The sequence below is a fragment of the Drosophila teissieri genome, unplaced genomic scaffold (assembly GCF_016746235.2).
Source record: "Drosophila teissieri strain GT53w unplaced genomic scaffold, Prin_Dtei_1.1 Segkk5_quiver_pilon_scaf, whole genome shotgun sequence".
Classification (NCBI taxonomy): domain Eukaryota; kingdom Metazoa; phylum Arthropoda; class Insecta; order Diptera; family Drosophilidae; genus Drosophila; species Drosophila teissieri.
In genome coordinates this window covers 112,793-140,461 of record NW_025225019.1, presented here as the reverse complement: position 1 = coordinate 140,461, position 27,669 = coordinate 112,793, and the positions used below count along the sequence as shown (strand labels likewise).

The window sequence follows — 27,669 nt, the reverse complement described above, 5'->3', positions numbered from 1 at the left end:
CTGAATATATTAACCATTTGTCCGCTATCCAATCCGTTGCAAACAGACTGTCCGATAGGGACCAACTAGTTGTCCTAGGTGACTTTAATATACCAGGCACTAAGTGGTCCACAGAGGAACAGTCAAATATTCTCCTGCCTATTGCACAGCATGACTTTATTGACGGCTTGCTTGACATATCGTTGTCGCAAGTTAATTATATTCGAAATTCTCTTGGTCGTTTATTGGATCTATGTTTTGTTTCAAGTCCTGAAAGTGTGTCTCTGACTAGAGTAGCACCTCTTAGTCAACCAGAAGATCCATACCATCCAACTTTCGAGGTGACAATTGACTCAGGTACCGTAATAAAAGAGAGGCCAGAAAAGTCAACCAAACGAATTCGTTGTTTTCGTAAGGCAAACTTTCAGAGGTTAAATCTTTTTATATCTGGCTTTAATTGGTCCGATCTATATTCTTGCAACATAATGGCCGATGCCATAGATATTTTTTATGCAGCAATTAAATCATTTTTCAACTCTTGTGTTCCGATGTACTATCCGTCTACTTCTAACAAACCTCCTTGGTTTAATAAAGAGTTGACACACCTAAGAAATGTTAAGTCCAGACTTTATATAAAATTTAAAAATACCGGTTCTCAATCTATATTTTCTAAATATGTAAGTGCTCGGTTAAATTTTACCGTGCTTAATGCTCAGTGTTATAAGAATTATTTAAACCGTTGTAAGTTCCAGTTCGCACAGGATCCCAAACAGTTTTATAATTTTGTTAACACTAAGCGCAAAACAACTAGTTACCCTTCCTCGCTATTTTTTGAAAATACTTCGGTAACATCGGATCAGGCAATAGCCGATCTATTTGCCAAGTTTTTTCAAACCACATATTCTACGTTACCTCATTCCGAACGACCTTACTCTTACGCGGTATCAAAGTCAAATTTAATATTCTGTCCCACTTTAAACGAAAGCTCACTGCTTTATGATCTTCAGCGAGTTAAGCCTGTCTATTCGCCAGGTCCCGACGGAATTCCTGGCTGTGTGCTTAGATTCTGTGCGGAAGCCTTGTGCAAACCTCTACTAAAACTGTTTAACTTATCTCTAGAATCTACACAGTTCCCCCAAATATGGAAGGAGTCCTTTGTGATCCCTCTCCATAAAAAAGGTAGCAAATCGGATGCAAGCAATTACAGAGGAATCTCCAAATTGTCTGCTATCCCTAAGCTTTTTGAAAACGTTATCACTCCTCATTTGCAGCACCTTTGTAGGTCAATTATTTCACCATGTCAGCATGGTTTCATGAAACGCAGATCGACAACTACTAACCTTCTGGAGCTAACCTCCTTCGTAGTACAGGGTTTCAAAAATAATCTTCAAACAGATGTCATTTATACGGATTTTAGTAAAGCATTCGACTCTGTTAATCATTCACTTTTAATAAAAAAACTTGATTTATTAGGTTTCCCTGTTGATCTCCTAAATTGGATTCTAAGTTATCTGAATGGCAGGACGCAACGGGTCCTCTTTAAAAATTCTCTTTCTTGTATTCTCCGAGTCACATCCGGCGTCCCACAAGGGAGCCACCTAGGTCCGCTCCTTTTTACCTTATTTATTAACGACCTTCCCTTAATAATAAATCATTCACGTGTACTTATGTACGCTGATGATGTAAAATTATGCTTGCAATATAAGGACATTTCTCGCCATTTGGACTTACAATCCGATCTAGATTGCTTTCAAACATGGTGCCGTGATAACGTATTAAACTTAAATGGCTCTAAGTGTAAAGTTATGACCTTTTGTCGTGCCAACTCAATGCACGCAACTTACACTTTAAGTGGGTGCTCTTTGGACAGAATAACACATGTTGATGATCTTGGTGTTCTTCTGGACCCTAAACTTAAATTTTCAGACCATATTTCGTCTATTGTCAATAAGGCCAGGGGTGTGCTTGGTTTTATAAAACGGTGGTCAAAGGAATTTGATGATCCTTACATGACCAAAACCTTATTTATTTCTCTAGTCCGTCCGATCCTCGAGTATGGATCACCTGTTTGGAGTCCACAATATGAAGTTTACTCGGACCGCATTGAATCGGTTCAAAAGAACTTCTTACTTTTTGCCTTACGGCGCCTTAATTGGGATGCAAACCGTAGATTACCTCCTTATTCGAGTAGATTAATGTTAATTAACTTACCCTCCTTAGCTAACCGTAGAACGATGCTTGGAACAGTCTTTATTTTTAACCTTATTCGTGGTGAAGTCGATAGTCCCGACTTGGTTAGTCGGCTAAACTTCACTGTTCCAAGCAGATTTACTAGAAATTACGTACCTTTAATTTTAAATCATTGTAGATCTAACTATGAGTTGCATGATCCCTACAGAGTATTATGTTCTGACTATAATAGATTCTATCCTATTATCTCTAATTCTGACTCTCTGCCGTTTCTAAAGCGATCAATACTAACATACTTAACGAATTCTTAGATATTACTACTAGCATACATATATTTCCTCGTCCTTTACTGTCTTCTATATCGCGTCTATCTTCCCGCGATTCGAGCCGTACGATACACGGCAGCGCCCCTCGGTCGGTTGGGGGGGAGGTGTGGCCGTGGGACTCGCGTTAAAAAAAAAAAAAAAAAAAAAATAACTATACCCCAAAAATTGATTGTTTTTTTTTCATTTTATTTATAATCTGTCATATACAAGTATGACAATAAGTAAATTTTATAATTAATCTTAAATTAACAGAGGCAGTAGTTATCCATTAAGCCCTACTACATACTCTATGCATAACATGTTTTAATACTTAATACCTGTCAGGGAGATCTAGCACGTGAAATCTTTTAAGTCTTCTTTGTTATTATTATTTGCCAAACTTAAGGCTAAGTTATATTCATGGGTTCTTAGTCTGTCTATATATTTTTTACTATGTTTTGCTATTTCTTCTTTAACATAAGGGATTCCTAAGACTTTATGGATACTTGCATTTGAGATATAAAATGGAGCATTAACAATTTATTTTTTTTTGTATATTTTTGATTGGTAGCGTTGTAGAATCTCAATATTTGAGTTGCTGGCAGTACCCCAGAGCTGCCATAAGTCCAAACGGGCTTTAGTATAGCTTTGTATAAACGGATTATATTTTCCAGAGTGGTTGCAGATTTTCGGCCAAGCAACCAGGTCATCTTCAAACTTTTTAAATTTAGTTGCTGGAGCTTTGCTTGTATGTGGTTTTCACGTTAGTCTGCAATCGAGGTGCAAGCCAAGGGACTTTATGAAATTACTTTGTGGGATTGCTGATCCATTAAATGACACTTCTGGGCAGTCACCTCTTCTTAATGCAAAAGCTATTTGCGCAAATTTCAGGGCGTTGACTTTAATTTTCCAAAGAAGGAACCAGCTTTCAATAAGGCGTAGCTCTGCTTGCAGGAGTTGTGAGGCTTCCTCTTTAGATGGGCTGGTAGCTAATATAGCTGTATCATCCCCGTATGTTGCCTCAGTGAAGGTATTTGATGAGTTGTTAAATATTGAAGTTTTAAAGGTTTCAGTGTTTTGTTTGATGTGTTTCAAGATGTCTGATGTGTTGAAGTTTTTTGGGTAATCAAAGGGAAATTATGTGCGTTTTTTGCTGTTTCGTCCGCGAGCTCGTTTCCTGGAATCCCGCAGTGTCCCGGGACCCATAGAATTAAGATTTTATTTCTCTTGTATTTGTTTAAGATATTTCTGATGGAGGTGGTGTAGTAGTTTTGGCTTTTTATGTTTTCAATTTCTTTTAGGGCTGATAGGGAATCTGTGCAGATTGCAAATTTTCCTCGTTGTTTGCTGGCGTGGTTGCATGCTGTCAGAATTGCTGCTATTTCGGCTGTGTATATGGAGGAGTATTGTGGGAGTGGTGGTAAATAATTTCTGTTCCGTTGTTACGCTATATGAGACTCCGCTAGCTGACTTGGATCCATCTGTGTAAAGAAAGTGACCGACATATCGGCCGTGTACAGGGTGTATAAGACAGGTCCTAAGACGCTTCCTTGTGAAACTCCAGCTTTTGTTGCAGGTAAAAGTGTCTATTGGTTAAGTATGACTTTAATAATAATCAAGAGAAAACGCTATAGTCGAGTTCCTCGACTATCTGATACCCGTTACTCAGATGGTGAAAGTGCGCAGGAGAGTCTTCAACACTGACAGTTTTTGCGGTTTGTGGGCGTTAAAGTGGACGGTGCAAAAAGTTTTTTGGTAAATCGATAGAATTTTACAAGACTAATGCAAAAATGAAAAAATATCGTAACATTTTTCAAAAGTGTGGGCGTGGCAGCTTTGGGCGGTTTGTGGGCGTTAGATGGGCGTGGCAAGAAGTTTTTTAACAAACCGATAGAAATTAAGGAGACTAACACAAAAATAAAAAAATATCAAAACATTTTTCAAAAGTGTGGGCGTGGCAGTTTTAGGCGGTTTGTGGGCGTTAGAGTGGGCGTGGCAACATGAATCGACAAACTTGCGCTGCTTCTATGTCTCTGGAGTCTGCTCAACTTTCTAGCTTTTATAGTTCCTGAGATCTCGACGTTCATACGGACAGACAGACGGACGGACAGACGGACACGGTCAGATCGACTCGGCTATTGATCCTGATCAAGAATATATATACTTAATATGGTCGGAAACACTTCCTTCTGCCTGTTACATACTTTTCAACGAATCTAGGATACCCTTTTACTCTACGAGTAACGGGTTTAATTACTCTACGAGTAACGGGTATACAAATATGGAGCAGGTACTTTTTGATTTTATATAATAAGCCGTCATGCCAGACTCGATCAAACGCTTGTTGAACGTCAAGAAATGTTGCAGTGCAGTATTTTTTGCTCTCAAATGCTGATAAAATTTTATTTATAATCCTGTGACATTGCTCAGGGAATTAGTCCAAGATTGGCAACATTCTCTTTAAAAGTATTTTTCAAATACTTTAGAAAATATTGACAACAAACTAATGGGTCGGTACGATGACACTTCATGTTCTGCCTTGTTTGGTTTAAGGATTCCATCAGATATTTGGTTGCTCTCCAAAAATTATGTTCGTAGGTACAAGAATGTCGATCTAGACTTTAAAGATATTCAGCGAGAGATTCATTTCTTAAAGTTGACAGTAATTTTTATACCCGTTACTCGTAGAGTAAAAGGGTATACTAGATTCGTTGAAAAGTATGTAACAGGCAGAAGGAAGCGTTTCCGACCATATAAAGTATATGTATTCTTCATCAGGATCAGTAGCCGAGTCGATCTGGCCATGTCCGTCTGTCCGTCCGTCTGTCCGTCTGTCCGTCCGTCTGTCCGTATGAACGTCGAGATCTCAGGAACTACGAAAGCTAGAAAGTTGAGATTAAACATACGGACTCCAGGGACATAGACGCAGCGCAAGTTTGTCGATTCATGTTGCCACGCCCTTTCTAACGCCCACAAACCGCCCAAAACTGCCACGTCCACACTTTTGAAAATTGTTTTTGATATTTTTTCATTTTTGTATTAGTGTTGTAAATTTCTAACGATTTGCCAAAAAACTTTTTGCCACGCCCACTCTAACGCCCACAAACCGCCCAAAGCTGCCACGCCCACACTTTTGAAAAATGTTTCGATATTTTTTCATTTCTGTATTAGTCTTATAAATTTCTAACGATTTGCAAAAAAACTTTTTGCCACGCCCACTGTAACGCCCACAAACCGCCCAAAGCTGCCACGCCCACACTTTTGAAAAATGTTTTTATATTTTTTCATTTTTGTATTAGTCTTGTAATATTCTATCGATTTGCCAAAAAACTTTTTGCCACGCCCACTCTAACGCCCTCAAACCGACAAAAACTGTCAGTGTTGAAGATTCTCCTTCGCACTTCCACTAGCTGAGTAACGGGTATCAGATAGTCGGGGAACTCGACTATAGCGTTCTCTCTTGTTTGATATCAGATGCAGCCTTGTTATACGTTCTTTTGTCGGCAGGGTACAGAGTTTCTTGCCATATTTTACGCAAATTAATCTTGCGTTGTATTTGTTTTCGGATTTCAGCTGAGAGATAGAGCTGATTTGATTGTGAGTTTCTGGCTGGAAGCTTAGCTGTTATGTACGCACAGCATCATATTCGAAAGTCTAGACTCTGTTGCGAGCCAACGTCCCCTAAACATTCGATCACTTGGCGAGGCCAACTGAAATAACAAAACCTAAACATTCGACCACTTGCCGAGCCAACTGAAACAACAAAATCTTCCGCCCACGCAATCTTCTCAGGATTCTCCAATTACTCCTATTTTTCGGGAGCTTCTTTCTTCAAGAGAGAATAAACATTTATAACTTAATTTTCTTAAACTTCGCTCTTGAGCTTGGGATAGCTCTGCCTATATAAACGCAAACATGTCTCCATGAGTCAGTTCAGTACTGAGTACGCTATCAATGGCTATAAGCCCATTTCAACTTCGAAATCCATTATCCAACTTTTAGATAATCCAAAGGCTCTAGTTCTTCCTTTATAGGAAATAATAAATACGTTTTAATAATACATAAAAACCAACCGGGTTCCTTCTTTTATTAAACTCTCGGTCTGAATTCGTAAATATATATATATACGAGTACATATCTCTAGATGGACGAATGTATGTGTATGTATAATTCCATCAGTATATATAGCTACACCCAGGATCCACGGGTCGAGATCTCATCGCTCTGGATTAAGGACGGGTAAGTTTCACGTTTATTTTTATACGATTAGTAAATATATGTATATTTTATGGTTAGCCACTTCCAGGCAATATATTTCATTAATAGACATAAAATGTTCAGTATTGTTTAAATAAAAATAACTTTTCAGCGGCGATTATCCGCCTTGTTTTTGATATACAAAGACAAGAGCTCTCAGAGCGACGTTTGTAGTCGTCAATAGCCAACAATTTTTGTTGACGTGCGCACCGTTGTCCGGTGCTCCCCGCTAAAAACAATTATAGTCAACTTCTCATAATCTTTGCATGCTAGCTTTTAATTTTTGGATTACACATGGCACTAGCCGGAAATGTATTAATCAATAAAACTATGCTATTAATTTAACTACAACAAAATGAGTAGGTAAACATTTCCAAAAGGGGTGCTGACGCGAGAAGTGGAGTAGGTCAAAAACGATGACATAACGTTTGACGGACAACCTTGACAAAAGGGGATCGTGTTGCGCGGCCCGCGACGAAGGCATGCGGACGCATGAAGGGGAGGGAATATGGCCGAGACATTGCCCGATCAAACTACAGCTTAGCTTGTGGGGCAGTGAGGACTGCTGACTGACGAACGGTACGAACTTTTACAGGCACTTCTAATATTAATTATCGTTATGTTGGAGAGGTTAATGGCTTACCAAAATCCCACGACCCAAAATCAACGAGCTTACGCTGGCAACCTGGTGCCTGAACATCGGATGCCACTCCCTCGGTCTTAGTCCTTACCCAGGACACGGGCACTAATACGCCGACGTAACAGAATTGGCGCCCAACGTAAGGATTTGTCGTATTTATTAAGGAATAGTGTTGATAGGTTCAACGAACTAGATTTCTGTATTGGGAGATTAGGAAACCTAAATAGGCATAACTAACATCTTTTTGTCATAATTAATTTTAAACCCCAGGGATATCTTTCTAAGGCATCAAGACACCCCGACACCAGAACAAGTGTCGCAAGAGTGTTTTAACAGCCAGATGCATCGATTGAGGAAGCCCAGACGAACGGCCACTCCGCAGCAGATACCTGAACACTGCGTAGCAGCAGAGACCTGTCACCAATTTCACCCCGAGTTAAATCGTAGTCTAACGTTTCAAGCGCCAGCACCAAAGGGTGTTCGGCTACATAAATGGAACTTAAAATTAGACGGCCGCGGTATGACCGTTGAAAGTTTTTTATTCCGTGTGGAACGGTAACAAGAATTATATAGAATAAGTCGACAGCAAGTGTTCTGAGAATTCCATAGTATGCTGATCGGAGCAGCAAGCAAGTGGTATTGGCAACTAATGCAGGATCGAGCTGAAGATTACGATTTTGATTACTATTCGCTTACCAGGGAAATGAAACGGGCCTTTTCCACAACTGGAAGTGACTTAATGAAGGTCAAAGAATTGATGGAGAGGAAACAGGGGTATAATATGCACAACATGCACATATGACAGCACAACTTGCACTTTAAATTGAAAGACAAGATCGCCGAGGATGAATTTGTAGAGCTTTTAAAGGACAACATTAACTCCCAAATGGGTGGTTTATTGTTGACGTCCCCAACAAGATCTCTGGCAGAGCTTAAAAATGAGGGGCTCAGAGTAAATCGGTGGTTAAAAAACCATGGAAAAACGATGCGAAGTAGACCAGTAAATGAGATCCAACGCTCAGACGGTGTCCTTGTGGAAGAATTCCAACGACAGCCGCGAGTCTAACAGAACAGCGCCTGGGTGCAGATACCCTTTGCACGATCTGATGTGTGTGGATACGGAGTGGATTTCTACCGCCAACACCCCGCAAACAAGAATCCATGCATTTCTCGATTCCATGAGTCCACTTGTCGTTTTTGCCAGAAGTCAGGTATTAAAGATAAACACAGGGGTTTTCCACTGAGTCCGCCAAACAAGACCGGCAATTCATCATACCCGTAAATGACCTCAAGCTTAAGCAGAATTAACCATCACATAAGAACCTAGAACAACGAGAGCAGGAATATGCATGGGCACGATAGCGCATTTTTCAACAGCGATGAGGAAGAGGATAACATCGCACGGAACGCTCGCAGAACACAAAAACAGATAACAACCGATACCGACTGTCTTTACATAAATACACATAGCCCGGCTAGCACAATCAGCAGAGTATGGTGGGTCGAAGCCACACGTTTATGGGCGCCTGATGAGTACAGGGAAGGAAAATCAACTGAATGAATGGCGTACGATTTTCCTTTGCGAAGTCATTCCATGCGTAAACGTAAACCCACTCCAGTAACGGACATACCGAGCGGTTATTGACTCCCAAAATAGGGGAAATCTAGAGATATGACTCCTAGGTGGGAACACTTGGCATAGAAGACCGATGCCCGGAGTAGCTCAGATATGCTCTAAGCCGGTATAAAAAGACCGTGGCCCACCGATAAAAAAGTCAATACCCGAGAGTCAAGACTGGAGAGTCAGCACTCGAGAGCCAATACTCGAGAGTCAGTAGTCGGGACTCAATTCTCGATATTTCCTTTTCGAGATTTCATCCTCGCGATTCTACTCTCGGGAATTCTATCCTCGGGCGGTATCCTACTTAAGTGAAGACTGTATGTACCCAGAAGAGCGAGGACTTATTCCTACACCAACCCCCAGGATAACAGGACCTAGACTGGAAGGATCAAAGACCAGCATAAGGTATACTCTTGAAGAAAAACTACAATCCTACAGAAGTCTCAAGATGGGCGGCAAGGAGTCCAAAGCATCCGACATCACCGCCAACGTGATCAACACTGTGGAAGTCATCGACGACAAAGGTGAGATATTAGGTGTGCAACATACCCTTGAGTTCATCGCCGAGATGTTAGTGTTGCTGGCACTATTGACACTAGTAAGAATTTACAAATGATCACTACAGCGGCGTCGGGATCACCACCATACCCTGGAACGGATCGTATCCAGTATTCCGCAACACCAATAGTGCATAGCGCGGGAATCGGAGTCCGCTCAACAGATATGAGCAGTGTATCGGGCAAAACAATCCGTCGATGAAAACTCACTTCCCTAATACCGAACATAGCATGAAATCCGGCCAAACAAATAATCAAAGAAGAAGTCAACCGGTGCTTTTCTTTTATGTGGAAATCAAAATAGACAATATAACAGCATTGACTTTTCCAAACAAGTGCACAATTCAAGTAATCTGAGAATCGGATAGCGGCTGAAGCGTGCCACCGAAAACATTCATACAAACATACATATATATATATATATATGTGTAGATAGACGAACTTTACTTAGTGTATATTCTTTTTTTGTTTATGTATATTACGTTACCGTTCAGTTTATAATTTTTGGTGCACGAATGTATGTGTATGTGTAATTCCATCAGTATAATAGCAACCCCCATGATCTCATCGCTTCGGATTAAAGTGGGATAAGTTTGACGGAACATTGTTCCCGTGCTTTTCTATATTTTTATATATGCTCATGCTAATTTTATTTTATACAATTAGTAAATATATATATATATTTGTAATAATGATAACCGATATAAATGAAAATATTTTATTGTTAAATTCTTCCAGGCAATATATTTCATTAATAAACATTAAATGTTCAATAGTTTAAATAAAAAAACCTTTTCAGCGGCGAGTATCCACCTTGTTTTTGATATGCAAAGCAAGAGCCCTCAGAGCGACGTTTGTAGTCGTCAATAGCCAAAAATTTTTGTTGACGTCCGCACCATTATCCGGTTAATATTTCGATACTCCCCGCTAAATCCAATTATAGTCAACTTCTCAAATTCTTTGTACGCTAGCTTTTAATTTTTAATAGGTCAAAAACGATGTCATAACGTTTGACGGACATCATTGACAAAAGGGGATCGTGTTGCGCGGCCCGCGACGAAGGCATGCGGACGCATGAAGGGGAGGGAATATGGCCGAGACATTGCCCGATCAAACTACAGCTTAGCTTGTGGGGCAGTGAGGACTGCTGACTGACGAACGGTACGAACTTTTACAGGCACTTCTAATATTAATTATCGTTATGTTGGAGAGGTTAATGGCTTACCAAAATCCCACGACCCAAAATCAACGAGATTACGCTGGCAACCTGGTGCATGAACATCGGATGCCACTTCCTCGTTCTTAGTCCTTACCCAGGACACGGGCACTAATACGCCGACGTAACAGAATTGGCGCCCAACGTAAGGATTTGCCGTATTTATTAAGGAATAGTGTTGATAGGTTCAACGAACTAGATTTCTGTATTGGGAGATTAGGAAACCTAAATAGGCATAACTAACATCTTTTTGTCATAATTATTTTTACTTTTTATGGAATATTGGACTTAAGTTGTTTCAGCGCGTGCTTATTAATTCGTTTACTATTTAGCATAAATTAAAGTCCCCAACTTCTACAACCGAGAACACGTGTAAATGGTTCAGAATAGAGATATGACTTTTAGATCACTTTTGTTTATAAACCCTGTTAAAATCGTAAGTCCTTTGTTTTGTCATTAAAAAAATTAATTTGAAAAAATTCCTTAAATCAAAAATATGGGAGACTTCCTTGTTATAATATCAACCAACTAAGTGACGATTGACGTTCTTTGTAATTAATGTAAATATAATTTGTGGGTGGCTAACGCTTTTAACGTATTAGGCCAAGTAGCCAGGTCGTTCTAGAATGCTAAGTCCAACGAAAATAGGAGCGCAGCTATAATGGTAACGCATTTAGCGTTGCGGTGCATGTTTGTTTGTATCGTTTTTTTGACGATCCAGTACAGAGGGAATGTATGAACTGACCAAAAAGCTTAACATCAACGCTGCGGACGTACTAGGCCTCGCTGGCAACCTGGTGCCTAAACAGCGGATGCCCCTCCCTCGGTTCTTACCCAGGACACGGTCACTAATACGCCGACGTAACAATATCAAATTTAGTACCGAAAAATGATTTTATACTGCACTACGATTATGTAAACTCTAACTCAAAGAGATACAGTCCTTTCAACAATACGGTCGGATCCTTCCTCTTCGCGTTACTATAGGACTGCTCCAATTTTTACGCGACTGTCATCGCACATCAACCACCGGGGCACAGGTGGGAACATTCTTCAGAGCCTCAAACGCGTTAGTTCAGTCTTTTGACCACAGAAACACTGATATTTTTTAGGCTGTGCCTCAACGACTTAATTCACCCGTCGAAGTTTTGGCTGAACTTCCGATATCACCCTCCAGTTCCGAGTAATAATAGTTCTGTTTCGGATTCGTCTGCAGCGCCCCATCCCGAAGTCCTATTGTATAGCGTGCTTTATGCAGATATTCTGTAATTTCTTTCAGTAATTCTGTATTATGAATAATTTAATCAAAAAATCATTGAAATACAAAAAAACCGTTGTCCGCACGAGTGAGTTCTTCTTTGGATATTAATTCCGACTTCACGTATAGCAAGCAGGCTGTCTCCCCCTTGTGTAAACATATGGTTTCCAAATATTGCAAATGATACATGCTGTGTGTGGCTGATCTCACCGATTCGTGGTCATCTTTGATACAGCTGAAATCGATTTATTCACCTTTTCATAATTTATGCTTCTTATATGCCAGAAACTTTTGTTTCGCTTTTTATACCCGTTTCCAGAACAGCTGCATGAGAATAGCCTCCAACGCCCATCCCTACCATGAGAACTCCATCATCCATGAGCAGCTCGGGATTCCATGGGTGGAAGACGAGATCTATCGTCACAGCCACCTGGCCATCAACCTTCTGGACAACAGCCAATCCCGTAGACGTCTGCTGAGAACGCACCCACTTGAATCTTCAATCTTGAATCATCAAATTGAAAAAATATCTTTTAGTTTAGTTTTTGAGCCATCTTTCGATTTGCGAATCGTGCGATCGGACAACCACTACTGATTTTGATCCCTTCGTGTAATTCGTGCTCAAAGACTCTCCTGGTGCTCTTAATCACCACGTGGACCGCCGCACAGTGGCGCCTAAGATACTTTAGGGTTACAAAAATCATAACTCTTTAACCAGATAAGATAATATTTATAAATTTTTTTTTTTTAATGAAGGGTAATTTTGTTACTTTTCGATTAAGTGGTCATACTATATGGTGTGATAAATAGTAGATTTTATACTCGAAAATTAATGTTTTTAGAGGCAGTTTTCTCAATTTTTATCCTATTTCGACAAATACTTTTCATTTGTTTTCTTTGAAAATGCTAATATGGTACATATTTAATGTTTTAAAAACAAAAAACAAATAAATTTTAAATAATTTTTTTTTTTTTTTTTGTCAATTTTTCATCTACTTTTACCTTTTTTGTTCAAAATAATCATTTAATTTTACTTCATTAAATATTTTTTAAGAATAATTAATCATTATACATTCATTTAAAATCATTACAAAGTCAGGGATTGAAAAACAAACCGCCAATACAGGAAAAAGTGTATGCCCGCCATACAATTTCATACTGCGCAGCGACTGCGCTTGTAGCAGAATTTGCAGCACTAAGCCGCGCGTTGTTTACGCTGAGTTGAAAGTATCTTTTGCCATGGAAATTCTGGGTGGGACGTCGGGGGACCCGATCTCTTTTGAATATGATAAAGAACATATTCAAGAACAACACCTCATACGCCAAACCTATAAGTCGGTGTAAGATCGCTTTTTTTTTTCCATCAAAGTTGAAAAATATGTGAAAATTAGTACTTCGGTAAAACAGGTATGTCTACACGTGCAAAGAATTTTATACATTTATTCTACCTTGGTTTTAGCGAGATTTGATGACCCCTTCCATAGAGACAATAACCAAGCCGGTCGGTTACATATTTTACCTAAAGATCGACCGCAAAGTCCGAATTTTCTACAACCCAAAAAAGGTTCAACTTTGAACACGTGTAACTTCTAAAATACTGAACCGATTTGAATCATTTTTTGGAGTCAACCCTTTTGAACTAATACCTGTCGAATGCATCCGTTGTCAAATTTATAACCTCTGTATAATATGCGCTTTGTGCGCCACATGCAGTGGTTTAGGAACACTTATAAAAACATTTCGGGGAACGTCATAGATACTTTCGAACTGTAAATAATTCGGAATATATAGATAAATTTCTGTGGAAAGCTCACAAGTAACTGTTGACCAAATCGGGCGGTAACAAAATAAGTGTTCTTAAAAAAACTTTGACCATCAAATCCGATATTAAATATTTATTCGAAGAATTTAGAGAACTTGATCTTAATCATTTTTTCGTGGATTTCGCGGGTAGACAGTAAGAAAAAAAAAGTCAACAGTTTTTTGCAAGGTATGTTCTTTAGCAATTTATAACTGGCAAATTTCAACAATAAAATAATTATTCTTTAGTCGCAGTCCCAGCAAAGAGGGATGGCAAGATTCCTATTTTTGAAACATTTTCCATTCGCCTTAGTCGATTGTCTGGATAATCAGATACCCGTTACTCAGGTAGAGGGAGTTTGATATCTACAAATTCGTTTGGTATTGTATAGAAATAGTCAAAATAATAAAATCTAAATTTAGTTTTAAAGGAGTTCCTGGCACCACTATTTTTATTAAACAGCTAAAGCTGAAAATCGTTTGATTTACGGAGTAAAAATGTCATATTTCCCAAAAATGTTTTTTTTAATGTATGAGAAATTTGTTTTATCATATTCTATATCATACATTTTTGAAGTTAAGGGGGCATTGTAACTATATCACTTCGATAAAATGAGTTTTTGTTAATTTGCAATATTTAAACGAGTAACGGGTATAAAAATAATTAAAAAGCGAAACAGTTTTTACTGTTTCTGGGCTATATTGCTTTACTGAAACTGGCGATATACTGAACAGAAATAATCAAGCATAATACGTTCACCAATTAATATTAAACGATATATTGAGCTCAGACACTACATCATGGTAACTAGTGTGCAGCAGCTCATATGATTTTTCAGTTTGAAAGCCATCTAAAAAGTCGCTGTAAATATGTTTCGTTAAGGAGTTTTCGGGTTCGGACAGTGGAAGGTTGTGGTATAATTCCTCCAGTTTCCGGGTAAGCTCGCGGACGTGTTGTCCGGTAGTGGGGCGTATTTGTGCTCCTCCGTTTATGCATCCTGAGGGACAGGCCATTACTTCAACGAAGTGGTAGTTTGATACCTTTCCACGCTTCAGCTTTTGTACCATGTTTTGTATGTTCCGGAAACCGTTGGCAATAGCAAATTTCAGGACAGTGTTGCCATTTTTTTTAAGTATAATTTCTCTAAAGTCGCGATTTTGAGCTGTTTGAATTCCAAGTCCTTTGTTGGGACTTCGTTAAAAAGCTGTTTTGCGGCGAACTTAAATATATGTTCTGCGTAACCGCCAGACAACGTCTTCTCGTGGGCCCATACCATAAAGTCTGGACGTACATTAGACCAGGGCCAGTCCAGATCAAGGGGATCGTACTGTGACAGGTTCCGCTGGGCCTCACCTAGCAATTGTTCCACCTCAACTGCAAAGATGCATTACATTAATATTAGGTCATATTGTAGTTTTGGCTCTCACAACCTGAAGTGATAACACAGTCTACGTCACGTGAGTTATTCGCCTTGCTGAAAAAATCATCTCGCGAGGCCTCAAGCTTCTTGTCGTAGCAGGGCATTACGGTCACATGGTAGATTCGTGACGCAGGAACATTTAGCTTTTCGGCAAGGATTTGCTTCACAAGCACTCCCATTATTTGCTGTGGAGATCGGGTAGTGGAAACGTAAGGTAATATGAAATTTCCGTGTGTTTTCTCCGCGTAACAAACCCACCCCGGGCAAGAGGAGCTAAGCATGGTCAAGTTCTCATTTTCGCGGTACCTTTCTACAAATTCTTGACGACATTCGAGCAGAGCGATATCATCCGCCACCTTAGTGGACAAAACATAGTCGGCACCCAGACTGCGAAAATATCCAGTAAGATGACGGGCAGCATCCTCCACCCCTATTTGATAGCGATGGGCTAAGCTTAATAGAGGCTGGGTGGCAACGGAGAACACGATCGTACGCACATTACCCCAGTCCTCAGTAGCCTTTTTCTTTGAATTCTCTTGAAGGACCCTAAGCAACTCTTCTTGGCTCTGCTGCGTGATCAGGACTCCTTCGGCTGAAGTGATACAACCTGAGCATGCAAGACAGTCTTGCAGAGTAATTTCAACTTTATTAAGTTTTTGTTTTCCACTCTACAACGAAAAAATTTCGATCCATAAAATAAAGAGATTCCGAGAGATTCTTACCTCAGATTCCTCAAAGCAGCTGTCACCCTTTATCTTGATCTTTGCCCCTGTCTTTGATCTTGCCTTATCTATTTCCACGGGTTTAATGCATATCTGAGAACAATTAAAATGGAATTCAATTCATTTCGGTATATTAATGTTTCAAACCTGTGAGGGAGTAATAAAATCATCTATATCTGTAAGCTGCAGGGCTCTGCTCAACCTTGACATGGTATCAGTAAAAAGTTGTATTTTACTTTTTATTTTATAAAAATTTTGATTAAGTCAAACAAATCCTTTATGAACTTATCCAAATATTTGGTTCTGTATAAAGTTAAACAGTATCACATCAAATTGACCCAAGATAGCGTCGATACGTAGCAGTAACTGTGGAACGGGCGGTATGGAACATGATATTACATACAAATTGCTACAATCGGATAGCCGTTACTTCGCTAATCAAAGTGCTCGGAAGAAATTTCAAAAATTGGTTGGCATATCGATAGAAATCGGAAAAAACAAAAATTGAAAATCAAAAATAAAAAGATATTGCGTGCGTGACAGCTCAGTCCAGCTTGTTGGCGTTGGAACAAGCGTGTCTACAATATATTTGGCTTATCGATTAAAATTTGCAATACATATAATAACATAACATAAAAATCAAAAAATAAATATTCCAAAGGTGTTGCAGTTGGAGTCGATGATAATAGGGCCTTATCGATAAGTATCACGATAGGGCGAGGGTTTTGGTGGCGCCCCCTTGAGGGAATCCTGTGAGGCGATCTACCCTTTTAAATAATCCCTGCAAATCATAGTCAATCGTAGCCATACCGACGAGCTATCCACTTGCAGCTAGGGCAACTTAAATTTCTGTATCTGTGTGGGAAATTAAAAAACAATGAGTTTTTAGTGTCGTGTAAAGTTATTATACCCGTTGCAAAACAACTTTTTGCCACGCCCACTCTAACGCCCACAAACCGCCAAAACCTGTCAGTGGGGAAATTTCTCCTTTGCACTTCCATCAGCTGAGTAACGGGTATCACATAGTCGGGGAACTCGACTATAGCGTTCTCTCTTGTTTTTCTTATTACTACTTTGTTCAACTTACCCCGATCTTTGTTCATCAATCCGGAGTCAAACGCAAATCCAAATTGTCGTCGTCGTACCATTCCATTGACGCTAAATCTTGGCCGTTTCAAAAGCAGTGGACGATTAAGGGTGATTGCTTTATTTATTTATTTTAATTTATTTGATTTATTTATTTTATTTATTTTATTTATTTTATTTATTTTATTTATTTTATTTATTTTATTTATTTTATTTATTTTATTTATTTTATTTATTTTATTTATTTTATTTATTTTATTTATTTTATTTATTTATTTATTTATTTTATTTATTTTATTTATTTTATTTATTATATTTATTTTATTTATTTTATTTATTTTATTTATTTTATTTATTTTATTTATTTTATTTATTTTATTTATTTTATTTATTTTATTTATTTTATTTATTTTATTTATTTTATTTATTTTATTTATTTTATTTATTTTATTTATTTTATTTATTTTATTTATTTTATTTATTTTATTTATTTTATTTATTTTATTTATTTTATTTATTTTATTTATTTTATTTATTTTATTTATTTTATTTATTTTATTTATTTTATTTATTTTATTTATTTTATTTATTTTATTTATTTTATTTATTTTATTTATTTTATTTATTTTATTTATTTTATTTATTTTATTTATTTTATTTATTTATTTATTTAATTTATTTAATTTATTTAATTTATTTAATTTATTTAATTTATTTAATTTATTTAATTTATTTAATTTATTTAATTTATTTAATTTATTTAATTTATTTTTTTTTTTTTTTATTTATTTAATTTATTTAATTTATTTAATTTATTTAATTTATTTAATTTATTTAATTTATTTAATTTATTTAATTTATTTATTTATTTAATTTATTTAATTTATTTAATTTATTTAATTTATTTAATTTATTTAATTTATTTAATTTATTTAATTTATTTAATTTATTTAATTTATTTAATTTATTTAATTTATTTAATTTATTTAATTATTTAATTTATTTAATTTATTTAATTTATTTAATTTATTTAATTTATTTAATTTATTTAATTTATTTAATTTATTTAATTTATTTAATTTATTTAATTTATTTAATTTATTTAATTTATTTAATTTATTTAATTTATTTAATTTATTTAATTTATTTAATTTATTTAATTTATTTAATTTATTTAATTTATTTAATTTATTTAATTTATTTAATTTATTTAATTTATTTAATTTATTTAATTTATTTAATTTATTTAATTTATTTAATTTATTTAATTTATTTAATTTATTTAATTTATTTAATTTATTTAATTTATTTAATTATTTTATTTAATTTATTTAATTTATTATTTATTTATTTTATTTATTTTATTTATTTTATTTATTTTATTTATTTTATTTATTTTATTTATTTTATTTATTTTATTTATTTTATTTATTTTATTTATTTTATTTATTTTATTTATTTTATTTATTTTATTTATTTTATTTATTTATTTATTTATTTATTTTATTGTAATTGTTAATATCAATTATCAATCATTGCTAATCGCGATGTTTTACTCAATGAATATCCAGAATACGAGCCTAAGATTTTTGAATTTCCAGCTGCAGAAGCAACTCCCAGAAAAGCTGAAAATGTACTCAAGGTGGAGTGGCAGCGTGAGAAGGATGAGCAGACAGAAGATGATAAAAGTGAGGAATCCAGTGTGAACCTCAGTTCGGAACGTTCAGAAAGAGACACGGGTCGTAACCAGCAGTATGAGGAGGCGGTGCCACCGGCAGGAGAGGCAATGAGAATCGGGCCAGGGAGGCCTAAAATAATTCGGACCGGCAAGTCAGGCCGACCAAGGAAGGAATATATGAAACACCCTAAGATTTTCGACTACGTTGAGTGCAAGGACAGGGTTCTGAGGCTCAATAAGGCGATATACGGACTAAAATAGGCAGGACGAGAGTGAAACGCCACTTTAGATGAAGCACTTTAAGAGATCGGTTTCGTGACCTGCCAATACGAAGCATATTTGTACAAACAGGACATAAACGGTAATTGTGTCTTGTACTAATTTATGTTGATGATCTTCTTATAACGTGCCAGAGCAGAGTGGATCTTATGCATATCAAGTCTAAAATAGCTTCGAGATTAAATGCATGGACAAAGGTTAGCTGACCACGTTTTTGGGTATGCAGATAGAACGTGAAGGCGAGTTGGACAGTATAACGATGAATGAGACGTTGTACATCAAGGATATGCTGCAGAGACGCGGCTTGGAGCACTAGAAGAGTTAATGTGGGTTGCGTTAACATCAAGGCCAGATATCTATCACTCAGTTGTGAAGCTGGCGCAGCGAAATACGAACTTGCATAGCGAACCTTTATTGGCTTTGAAACGAGTGATGCGGTATTTGGCAGAAACGGCCAAGAAAATCTTAAGCTATCAGGATGGAGGGTTGCCGTTGGTGGGTTTCTACGTCAGCCACCAAAGTTCGTATACAAGATTTGTTTTCTTCTTGTCAGGAGACCCTATCTTCTGGAAGTCGGATAAGGAAAACAGTGTTGCATTAAGCAGCACGGAAGCAAAATATATGTCGCTTTCATCAGCTGTAAAGGAGGCTCTGCATCTGAAGCATTTAATTATTGCGATTGGTTGTGGAAGGAAGGATACCCCAACAACCTTAGCGCTCAGAATTTGGCCAGAAATTCAGTTTACCATGCTCGGTCAAAGCATATTGATATCAGGTATCATTTCATTAGGATAGTTATCCAGAAAGGCGATGTTGAATTAAAATATGTACCAACTAACGATATGATAGCCAATATTGTAACATCCATAGTTGATTAAGTGGTGAGATCTTCGCTAAATTGTTGGACGATTGGGACCCTAGTTGCAGCTAGCTAACTATCGCCATTGGTGTTCACTCGATCAGAAAGCCACATTTAATAAAATTTATAGTCCCGTGCCTATTACGTAGATGAACAAGACTTATAATTAATGCATAAAAAAATTTAAAAGAAAGAACAAAATTCTGAGACCACATGGGTGTATGATGCTGCCAAGCCAGTATATCTAATGGAAATGAGGTTACACTGATGGTATAGCAACCCGACTCTGTACCCACCCCCCATGATTTACCTTTGCCACTATATGGTAAATCCCTAATATAAATGTTACCCTTTCATCATACTTTTCGCCTTTTCACATAAGGAAAACTATTTATTTACCAAAACATTATTATAATTTTATTCATTTAATAATAAGATAAGAGAAAGTATATGAGGCAATGCTGTCTAGTTGATAAGAGTAAAAAAACAAGAGAGAACGCTATAGTCAAGTTCCCCGACTATCTGATACCCGTTTCTCAGCTAGTGGAAGTGCGAAGGAGAGTCTTCAGCACATACAGTTTTTGGCGGTTTTGTGGGCGTTAAAGTGGGCGTGGCAAAAAGTTTTTTGGCAAATCGATAGAAATTTACAAGACTAATACAAAAATATCACAACATTTTTCAAAAGTGTGGACGTGGCAGCTTTGGGCGGTTTGTGGGCGTTAGAGAGGGCGTGGCAAAAAGTTTTTTGGCATATCGTTAGAAATTTATAAGACTATTACAAAAATGAAAAAATATCGAAACATTTTTCAAAAGTGTGGACGTGACAGTTTTGGGCGGTTTGTGGGCGTTAGAGTGGGCGTGGCAACATGAATCGACAAACTTGCGCTGCGTCTATGTCCTTGGAGTCTGTATGCTTAATCTCAACTTTCTAGCTTTTGTTGTTCCTGAGATCTCGACGTTCATACGGACGGACAGACGGACGGACAGACGGACATGGCCAAATCGACTCGGCTACTGATCCTGATCAAGAATATATATACTTTATGTGGTCGGAAATGCTTCCTTCTGCCTGTTACATACTTTTCAACGAATCTAGTATACCCTTTTACGCTACGAGTAACGGGTATAATGAGAATTTAATTTTAGTCAACCTAATTTCATTTAATTCTTGTTATCTTTATGTAATTACGTTAACTAGAGTTTATTTGTAAAATGGAACACATAAACTCTAGTTAAACTCTAGTTTATTTAATTTTTAAACCAATAAATATTTTAATTCAATTTTCGGTTGCTAACTTTAATTGTATACTTAATTGTAAACTTAATGGTATATTTAATACCGATTTGTTTTCTTTCCTAATTAATGTTTAAAATTTTTCTTTATCTCTTTTTTAAATTTTTGTAATTTTGTTTAATTCTATCTTTTATTTCTGTTTCACAAATTTAATTTCACTAAACTTTTGTTACATTAACTTTCATTTTCTTGTCTTTTTAGTGTGCGCTCTGTGACAGTTCAGCGACGACTGACTCTTCATTTATTCAGCAAGTGTGTGTGTACTGTTTACATTTGCGACTCTTATAATTAGGTTCTTACATTCTAATATTGCAATGGGACTTATACCACTATGCTTATATACAATTACTACTACTACTACTACAGCTCGGCCATCCTGATAATTAGGATCTCCTGATCCCCGCCGCTCTACTTCTTGTAATTATTACATTTTCGTTACTTATTTCAGTGCTTGTTACATTTGGTTTGGTTTTCTTTTTTACATTTACTTTAGACTTTTGTTTTTCTTTATCATTTTTCTTATCTATATTTTTATTATTTGATACCGAATTCTTATCTCGAAGCCATGGTTTAATATTATGAGCCGCCCATATTCCATCGTATGGTTTTTGTGTCAACTGAAAACCTTCCACATCTTTGATACAATACCTATCATTGTCTAGTAATTTGGCGATTTCATAGGGGCCTTTATATTTGGTTATTAATTTCCTAGGCGCTCCAACTGTTGAATCAAAATTCTTGACCACAACGTAGTCTCCTAATTTGTATTTATTTGCTTCTAGTCGTTTAGCGTCAACATATTTCTTGTTATAGTTCTGTACTTTTTCCTGCGAAACTTCTGCATTTTGTCTAATTTTCTCTAAATTAATTTCTTTTCTTTTTAGCATTGACTCCAATACATTTTCTTTTAAACAATCTAGCATTTTTCCTTATTGATTCACTCCAAACAGCATTATACTTTGGTGCTCATTTATGCTTCTGTGCTTTGTATTATTCATTGCATACTGTACTTCTTCCAAAACTTTGTGCCACTGTGCGTTTTTTTCTACATCTACGAGCTTACTAATCATGGGTCCTAGGTCTCTATTTATTCGCTCATCTTGTCCATTTGCTTGTGGTGAGCCTGTTGCAATTTTGACGTGCTTAATGTTTCTTGATTCCAAAAATTCTTCGAACATATCTGATGTAAAACAATGGTCGTTGGTCTGCTATACGCTCTAAAATAATCACTTAAGGCTTCCATTGCTTCCTTTGAGTTTGTTGATTTCGCTGGATACAATCTCACAAACTTTCTGCACCCATCAACAATTACTAATACATGTTTTTTCGTAGAATTCTTTTGATTTACCGGACCATAGAGATCTATATGTATGACTTCGAATGGTATATTTTCCTTTGGTACAATATTAACAGTTCCTTCTTGCTTACCATTTCTTCCTAAAAGCTATACATTTTAGACAGTTCTTAACATGTTCATCTGTTTTACTTCTAACATTTGGAAACCAATAACTTTTACCGACCATTTCCGTAACTTTGTCTTTCCCTACATGGCCTAACTCATTGTGGTATTTATACAATACGTGTTCTTCCATAGCTTCCGGGACATAGAACAATAACTTATCTTTTACTTTTTTGTAAATCACACCATTTCGCATTTTATATAATTCGCTTTCTTCTTTACTTAGCATTTCTCAACTTCTCGTCTCCTATTTTTGCATATAACTAAATTGTCCTCGAACGTATTTTTCTCTATTACCATAATCGTATTACATCTACTAAGAGCATCAACGTGTTTTATTCTAGTTCCTGATCTATTCTCTAGTTTATACAAATAATTTTGTAATTCCAAGGCCCATCTTGCTATTCTTGGGTTCAAGTCTTTTTTATTCAACGTCATTGTGAGGGAATTACAGTCTGTTACTATTTTGAATTCAATTCCTTGTAGGTACACTCTAAACCGTTTTAATGCATATATTAAATAGTTGGATGTAGTTTACCATCTGCTTTCCTTTGCAAAAGGATTGATCCGAAACCTATCGAACTTGCATCGCAGTGCAATTCTGTTTCATCCTCAGTACTGTACAATGCCAAAATAGGCGTTTTTAACAGCTTGCTTTTTAATTCATCAAATGCTTCTAAATGCGCTGGGCCAAACTCGAACTTTTTGTCTTTCTTTGTCAAATCATAAGGTGGCTTTGCTATTGTTGAAAAATTCTGTATAAATCTTCTAAAATACGAGCACATCCCCAAAAAACTTTGAACATCATGAACTTTTTGTGGCACGTGAAAATTTTCAATTGCTTTCACACTGTTGTCATCTGCTTTAATACCCTTTTCTGATATTATATATCCTAAATATTTCACCTCACTTTGAAAAAACATACATTTATCGATTCGTAGCTCTAATTTGTTTTTAACTAATCGCTAAAATACTTCTTTGAATATAGCTTGGTGATCTTCTATATTCTTTGTCGCTATCATTATGTCATCGAGATAAACTATCACTTTCTTTTCCCTAATCATGTCGTCAAATACTTTGTTGTTCCTTTGAACCTTTGAAAAACAGACGTAGCATTTGTCAGCCCAAAAGGCATTCTTGTGAACTCATACTGTTCTAGTGGCGTGGTAAATGATGTATACTTTATCGATTCTTCGTCCATATAAACATGGAAGTATCCATTTTTCAGGTCTAACTTCGAGAACACAACTTTGTTTGCTAGTGTATCTAATAAATCATCAATTAATGGCATCGGGTATCTAACTTTCGCCGTGATCTTATTTAGTTTCCTATAATCTATGCACATCCGAATGCCACCCAATTTCTTTTTTACTAGTACAATTGGCGAACAATACTCAGACTCACTTTGTCGTATAATACCATCTTTTATATAATCATCAAGGATTCCTTGTAATTTTTCTTTCTCTACATATGGCAGGCGCCTTGGCGAAATACTAAACGGCTTGTCTTCTTCTAACCTTAGCTTCATTTCACATTTTATATTTGGTTCACTCGGTCTTTTTGGTTTAATATAATATTATTCAATAACATTTATAAATTCGCATCTTTGTTTAAAAATATCTTGTGAACCTATCTCATATACCTTTTCATTATCATTGTAATCAATTAATAATAGTTGTTTTTCAAACTTATTTTGTTCGTCTGCGTTTGGGTCATCATGACTTTTAAATTCTTTATTATACCCGTTACTCGTAGAGTAAAAGGGTGTGGCGCCCAGACTAAAACCCAGTCTGGCAACACGGCGTAAACAAGTACTAACGCCAAGACCTTTCCTGGATGACGATATCTTCTGATATCGTCAGACTGGCCTCTCTGGACTTCAACCCTGCCGCGCAACAAGCTTACGGCATCAAGTTAACATTATATTGTATTTCGAATTAAATAAAGCAGTAACTACATAAGTTACTATATTGGTGACCCCGCAATAAACCAAATGAATACCGGAGATTGTTCGCCTGCACCGCCAACTTCGCCTGACGCTGGTGAAATTCAATGCGGCAACAGCGCAGGCACCGTTATTCCTGTCGTCGAGTCGGTTGGCGCCATCAAGCTACCGCCTTTTTGGAAGCAAAATGCGCGGTTATGGTTTGTGCAGATCGAAGCGCAATTTCAATGCAGCCGCATTTCTTCAGATAACACGCGCTACTACCATCTAATCAGTGCTTTGGATGCTGATATAATGACTGAAGTATCTGATGTTCTGGCGCAACCCTCGGAAGTCAACAAATACGAGCACCTGAAGGAGATTATCATCAAGCGCTTTACGGAATCACCGGACAGACAGTTGCAGCGCGCTTTGCTGGAGCTTGACCTTGGGGACAAGAAGCCCTCGCAGCTCCTTCGGCAAATGACAACTCTTGCTGACGGTCGCGCGTCTGCAGACGCCTTGCGAGTCCGCTGGCTCTCTCAGCTACCGCAGCACGTACAACGGAGTTTGAAGCTCCTACGCTCAGCAACTTTGGAAGCGCAAGCTGCACTCGCTGACGATCTCATGGAAGAGGAATCGGGTTCTTTTGTCATGGCTGCTGGGCCCTCCTCGGCACAATTCAGAGGCAACACCCGCGAATACCCGCCGGCAGCTGGCACAAGTGTCGTGGACGACTTGAAACGCGACATCGCTGCCATCAAGGCCTCTTTAACTCGTCTCCAGAACATGCAGCCCTCCAGCCATTCTTGCCCAGCCGATCGCAACGAGCAGCAACTCCGAGCACCACGTGTCTGCTTTTATCATGCCAAATTCGGACCAAATGCACGAAAATGCTCCTCGCCCTGTGCCTGGGTGCCACAGCAGGGAAACTAAAGAAGCTGTCATCTGTTCAGGCGACTGGTGACAGCAAATCTCCAAGCACTCGCCTCTCAAAGGAGTACCGACTTCACATAATCGATCGTAATACCAACATAAAATTCCTTATTGATTCCGGATCAGTCATCTCACTCATACCTGTTTCGATAATCAAGGGAATGCATCGTCGCAAAGACGACTTCAAACTCTTCGCGGCCAACACGTCTATAATTGATACATACGGCACGCTAAATCTAACTTTTGGTCTCAACCTACAGCGTAAGTTCACCTGGTCGTTCGTCGTTGCGAACGTCCAATCAGAAATCATCGGAGCAGATTTCCTCACGCACCACGGCCTCATCCTCGACCTCAAGGGTAAACGCCTTATGGATCCCTCAAAAGCTGTTTCGACCAAAGGAGAAGTTGCAGAAGCAAAACTTTACAACGTTTCTACAATCAACGTGCAAAGTTTCAGTGGAATAGATCGCCCGTACTCCAATCTTCTTAGTCGCTTTGTGCAGATCACTCGTCCTAATGCGCCTTTAGCAACCCGCATTCATAATGAGGTTGCGCATTACATTCAAACAACTGGCCCACCTGTTTTCGACAAGCCAAGAAGGCTGACAGGCGAAAAATTAAAAGCGGCACGCCGGGACTTCGATCTCTTACTCCAGCAAGGAGTGATTCGTCCCTCCAGCAGCCAATGGGCCAGTCCTATTCATTTGGTCCCCAAGAAGAGCAGCGAATGGCGCACTACTGGTGATTATCGTAAACTTAATGCTTCCACTATTCCAGATCGCTACCCGATTCCCCATGGGGAAGACATTCTTCAACGTCTGCATGGATGCTCGGTTTTCTCCACAATCGATTTGGTGCGTGCCTACCACCAGATCCCAGTCGCGCCAGATGATATTCCAAAAACAGCTGTCACTACACCGTTCGGCCTTTTCGAATTCGTCGGCATGCCACCTGGACTGCGCAATGCAGCGCAAACCTTCCAGCGCCACATGGACAACCTGCTTCGAGGCATTCCATTCGTAGGATGCTATATGGACGACATCATCGTGTTCTCCACAACGCATGAGGAGCATTTGAAGCACCTCCAGACAATCTTTGAGATTTTGCAGAGGAACCACCTGCAAATTAACCCTCAAAAGTGCAAATTTGGTAAAAGTGAGGTCATTTTCTTAGGGTTCCAAGTCAATGCGAGCGGATTCAAGCCCCCTGTTGAGCGCACGCAAGCAATCAACAGTTTTCCCAAGCCTCAAACTATCATGGAACTGCGCCGGTTTTTGGGAATGGTCAACTACTACCGACACCTCATCCCACACGCAGCTCAGGCTCAAATCCCGCTCACAGACTACCTAAAAGGCGCAACCAAAAATGACAAGCGCGAAATAGCCTGGACCGGCCCTGCGGAAGATGCATTCCAGGTCTGCAAGCAAGGAATTTTACGTGCCGTGTGCTCTTCGTTCCTTTCCCCATCGGCTCACCTCGCCCTTAAAACGGACGCCTCCGATACAGCGATCGGCGCTGCTCTCGAACAACTAGTCGGCAAAGTTTGGCGTCCCATTGGGTTTTTCTTGCGGAAACTGTCTCCGGCAGAGCAAGGCTACAGCACGTATGATCGCGAGCTCCTGGCTATTTTCGCTGGTATCATCCATTTCAAGCACATTCTAGAGGGTCGTCCATTCATCATCCAAACCGACCATAAGCCACTACAATACGCCTTCAGGAAGAAAGCAAGCAAAGCATTGCCTCGACAACTCCGCCAATTGGATTTTATCTCTCAATTCTCAACGGAGATAGTGTACAATCCCGGGGAAAACAACGCAGTGGCAGACGCCCTCTCACGCATCAATACCATAAGCATGCCGTCTAGCTTCAGTGCTCAAGCGATATTCGAGGCCCAACAAACCGACGATGAAATGGCTGAGCTTCCTCAAACAACGTCCCTTGTTCTACAAATTAGGAACCTCGACAACCTAGACATCTGGTGTGACATCTCGAATGGACGCGAACGGCCATATTTACCCAAAAGTCTGAGACGCCAAGCTTTTGATGCAGTACCATACATGGATTGGCGCATCCCAGCGGCCGTACAACTGCAAAGTTACTTAAGCAGCGGTTTGTCTGGCCAGGAATTAACCGTGATGCCACCCTCTGGTCCCGACAATGCGTTCCTTGCCAGCGGGCCAAAATCCAT

General features: G+C 38.0%; 2 protein-coding genes and 1 long non-coding RNA gene across 4 annotated transcripts; 2 read left to right on the top strand and 1 right to left on the bottom strand.

Annotated features, from left to right (window-relative positions):
- Positions 1–14,067: 14,067 nt before the first annotated feature.
- Positions 14,068–16,315, bottom strand: LOC122625723 (probable cytosolic Fe-S cluster assembly factor GE22682). Its single transcript, XM_043805800.1, is given in 5 exon segments — positions 14,068–14,983; positions 14,986–15,198; positions 15,255–15,912; positions 15,967–16,059; positions 16,114–16,315. Coding segments are annotated over 5 exon segments (1,431 nt in total). The 5' UTR covers positions 16,177–16,315; the 3' UTR covers positions 14,068–14,579.
- Positions 16,316–16,819: 504 nt separating this feature from the next.
- LOC122625724 lies at positions 16,820–20,145 on the top strand. Of its 2 annotated transcripts, none has more exons than XR_006326652.1 (3): positions 16,820–17,163; positions 18,654–19,091; positions 19,149–20,145. It is a non-coding gene; the product is annotated as an uncharacterized LOC122625724 (long non-coding RNA). The 2 variants fall into 2 exon arrangements; XR_006326651.1 differs by having other exon boundaries at positions 18,654–19,504; positions 19,563–20,145.
- Positions 20,146–24,614: 4,469 nt separating this feature from the next.
- On the top strand, positions 24,615–25,481 carry LOC122625736. Its single transcript, XM_043805807.1, has one exon. It carries the CDS (start codon positions 24,615–24,617, stop codon positions 25,479–25,481), a length of 867 nt encoding a protein of 288 aa, XP_043661742.1.
- The last annotated feature ends 2,188 nt before the right edge of the window (positions 25,482–27,669 follow it).

Bases quoted from the DNA above. Each gene is read 5' to 3' on its own strand.
- LOC122625736 (XM_043805807.1), top strand. From the start codon at position 24,615: ATGAATACCGGAGATTGTTCGCCTGCACCGCCAACTTCGCCTGACGCT.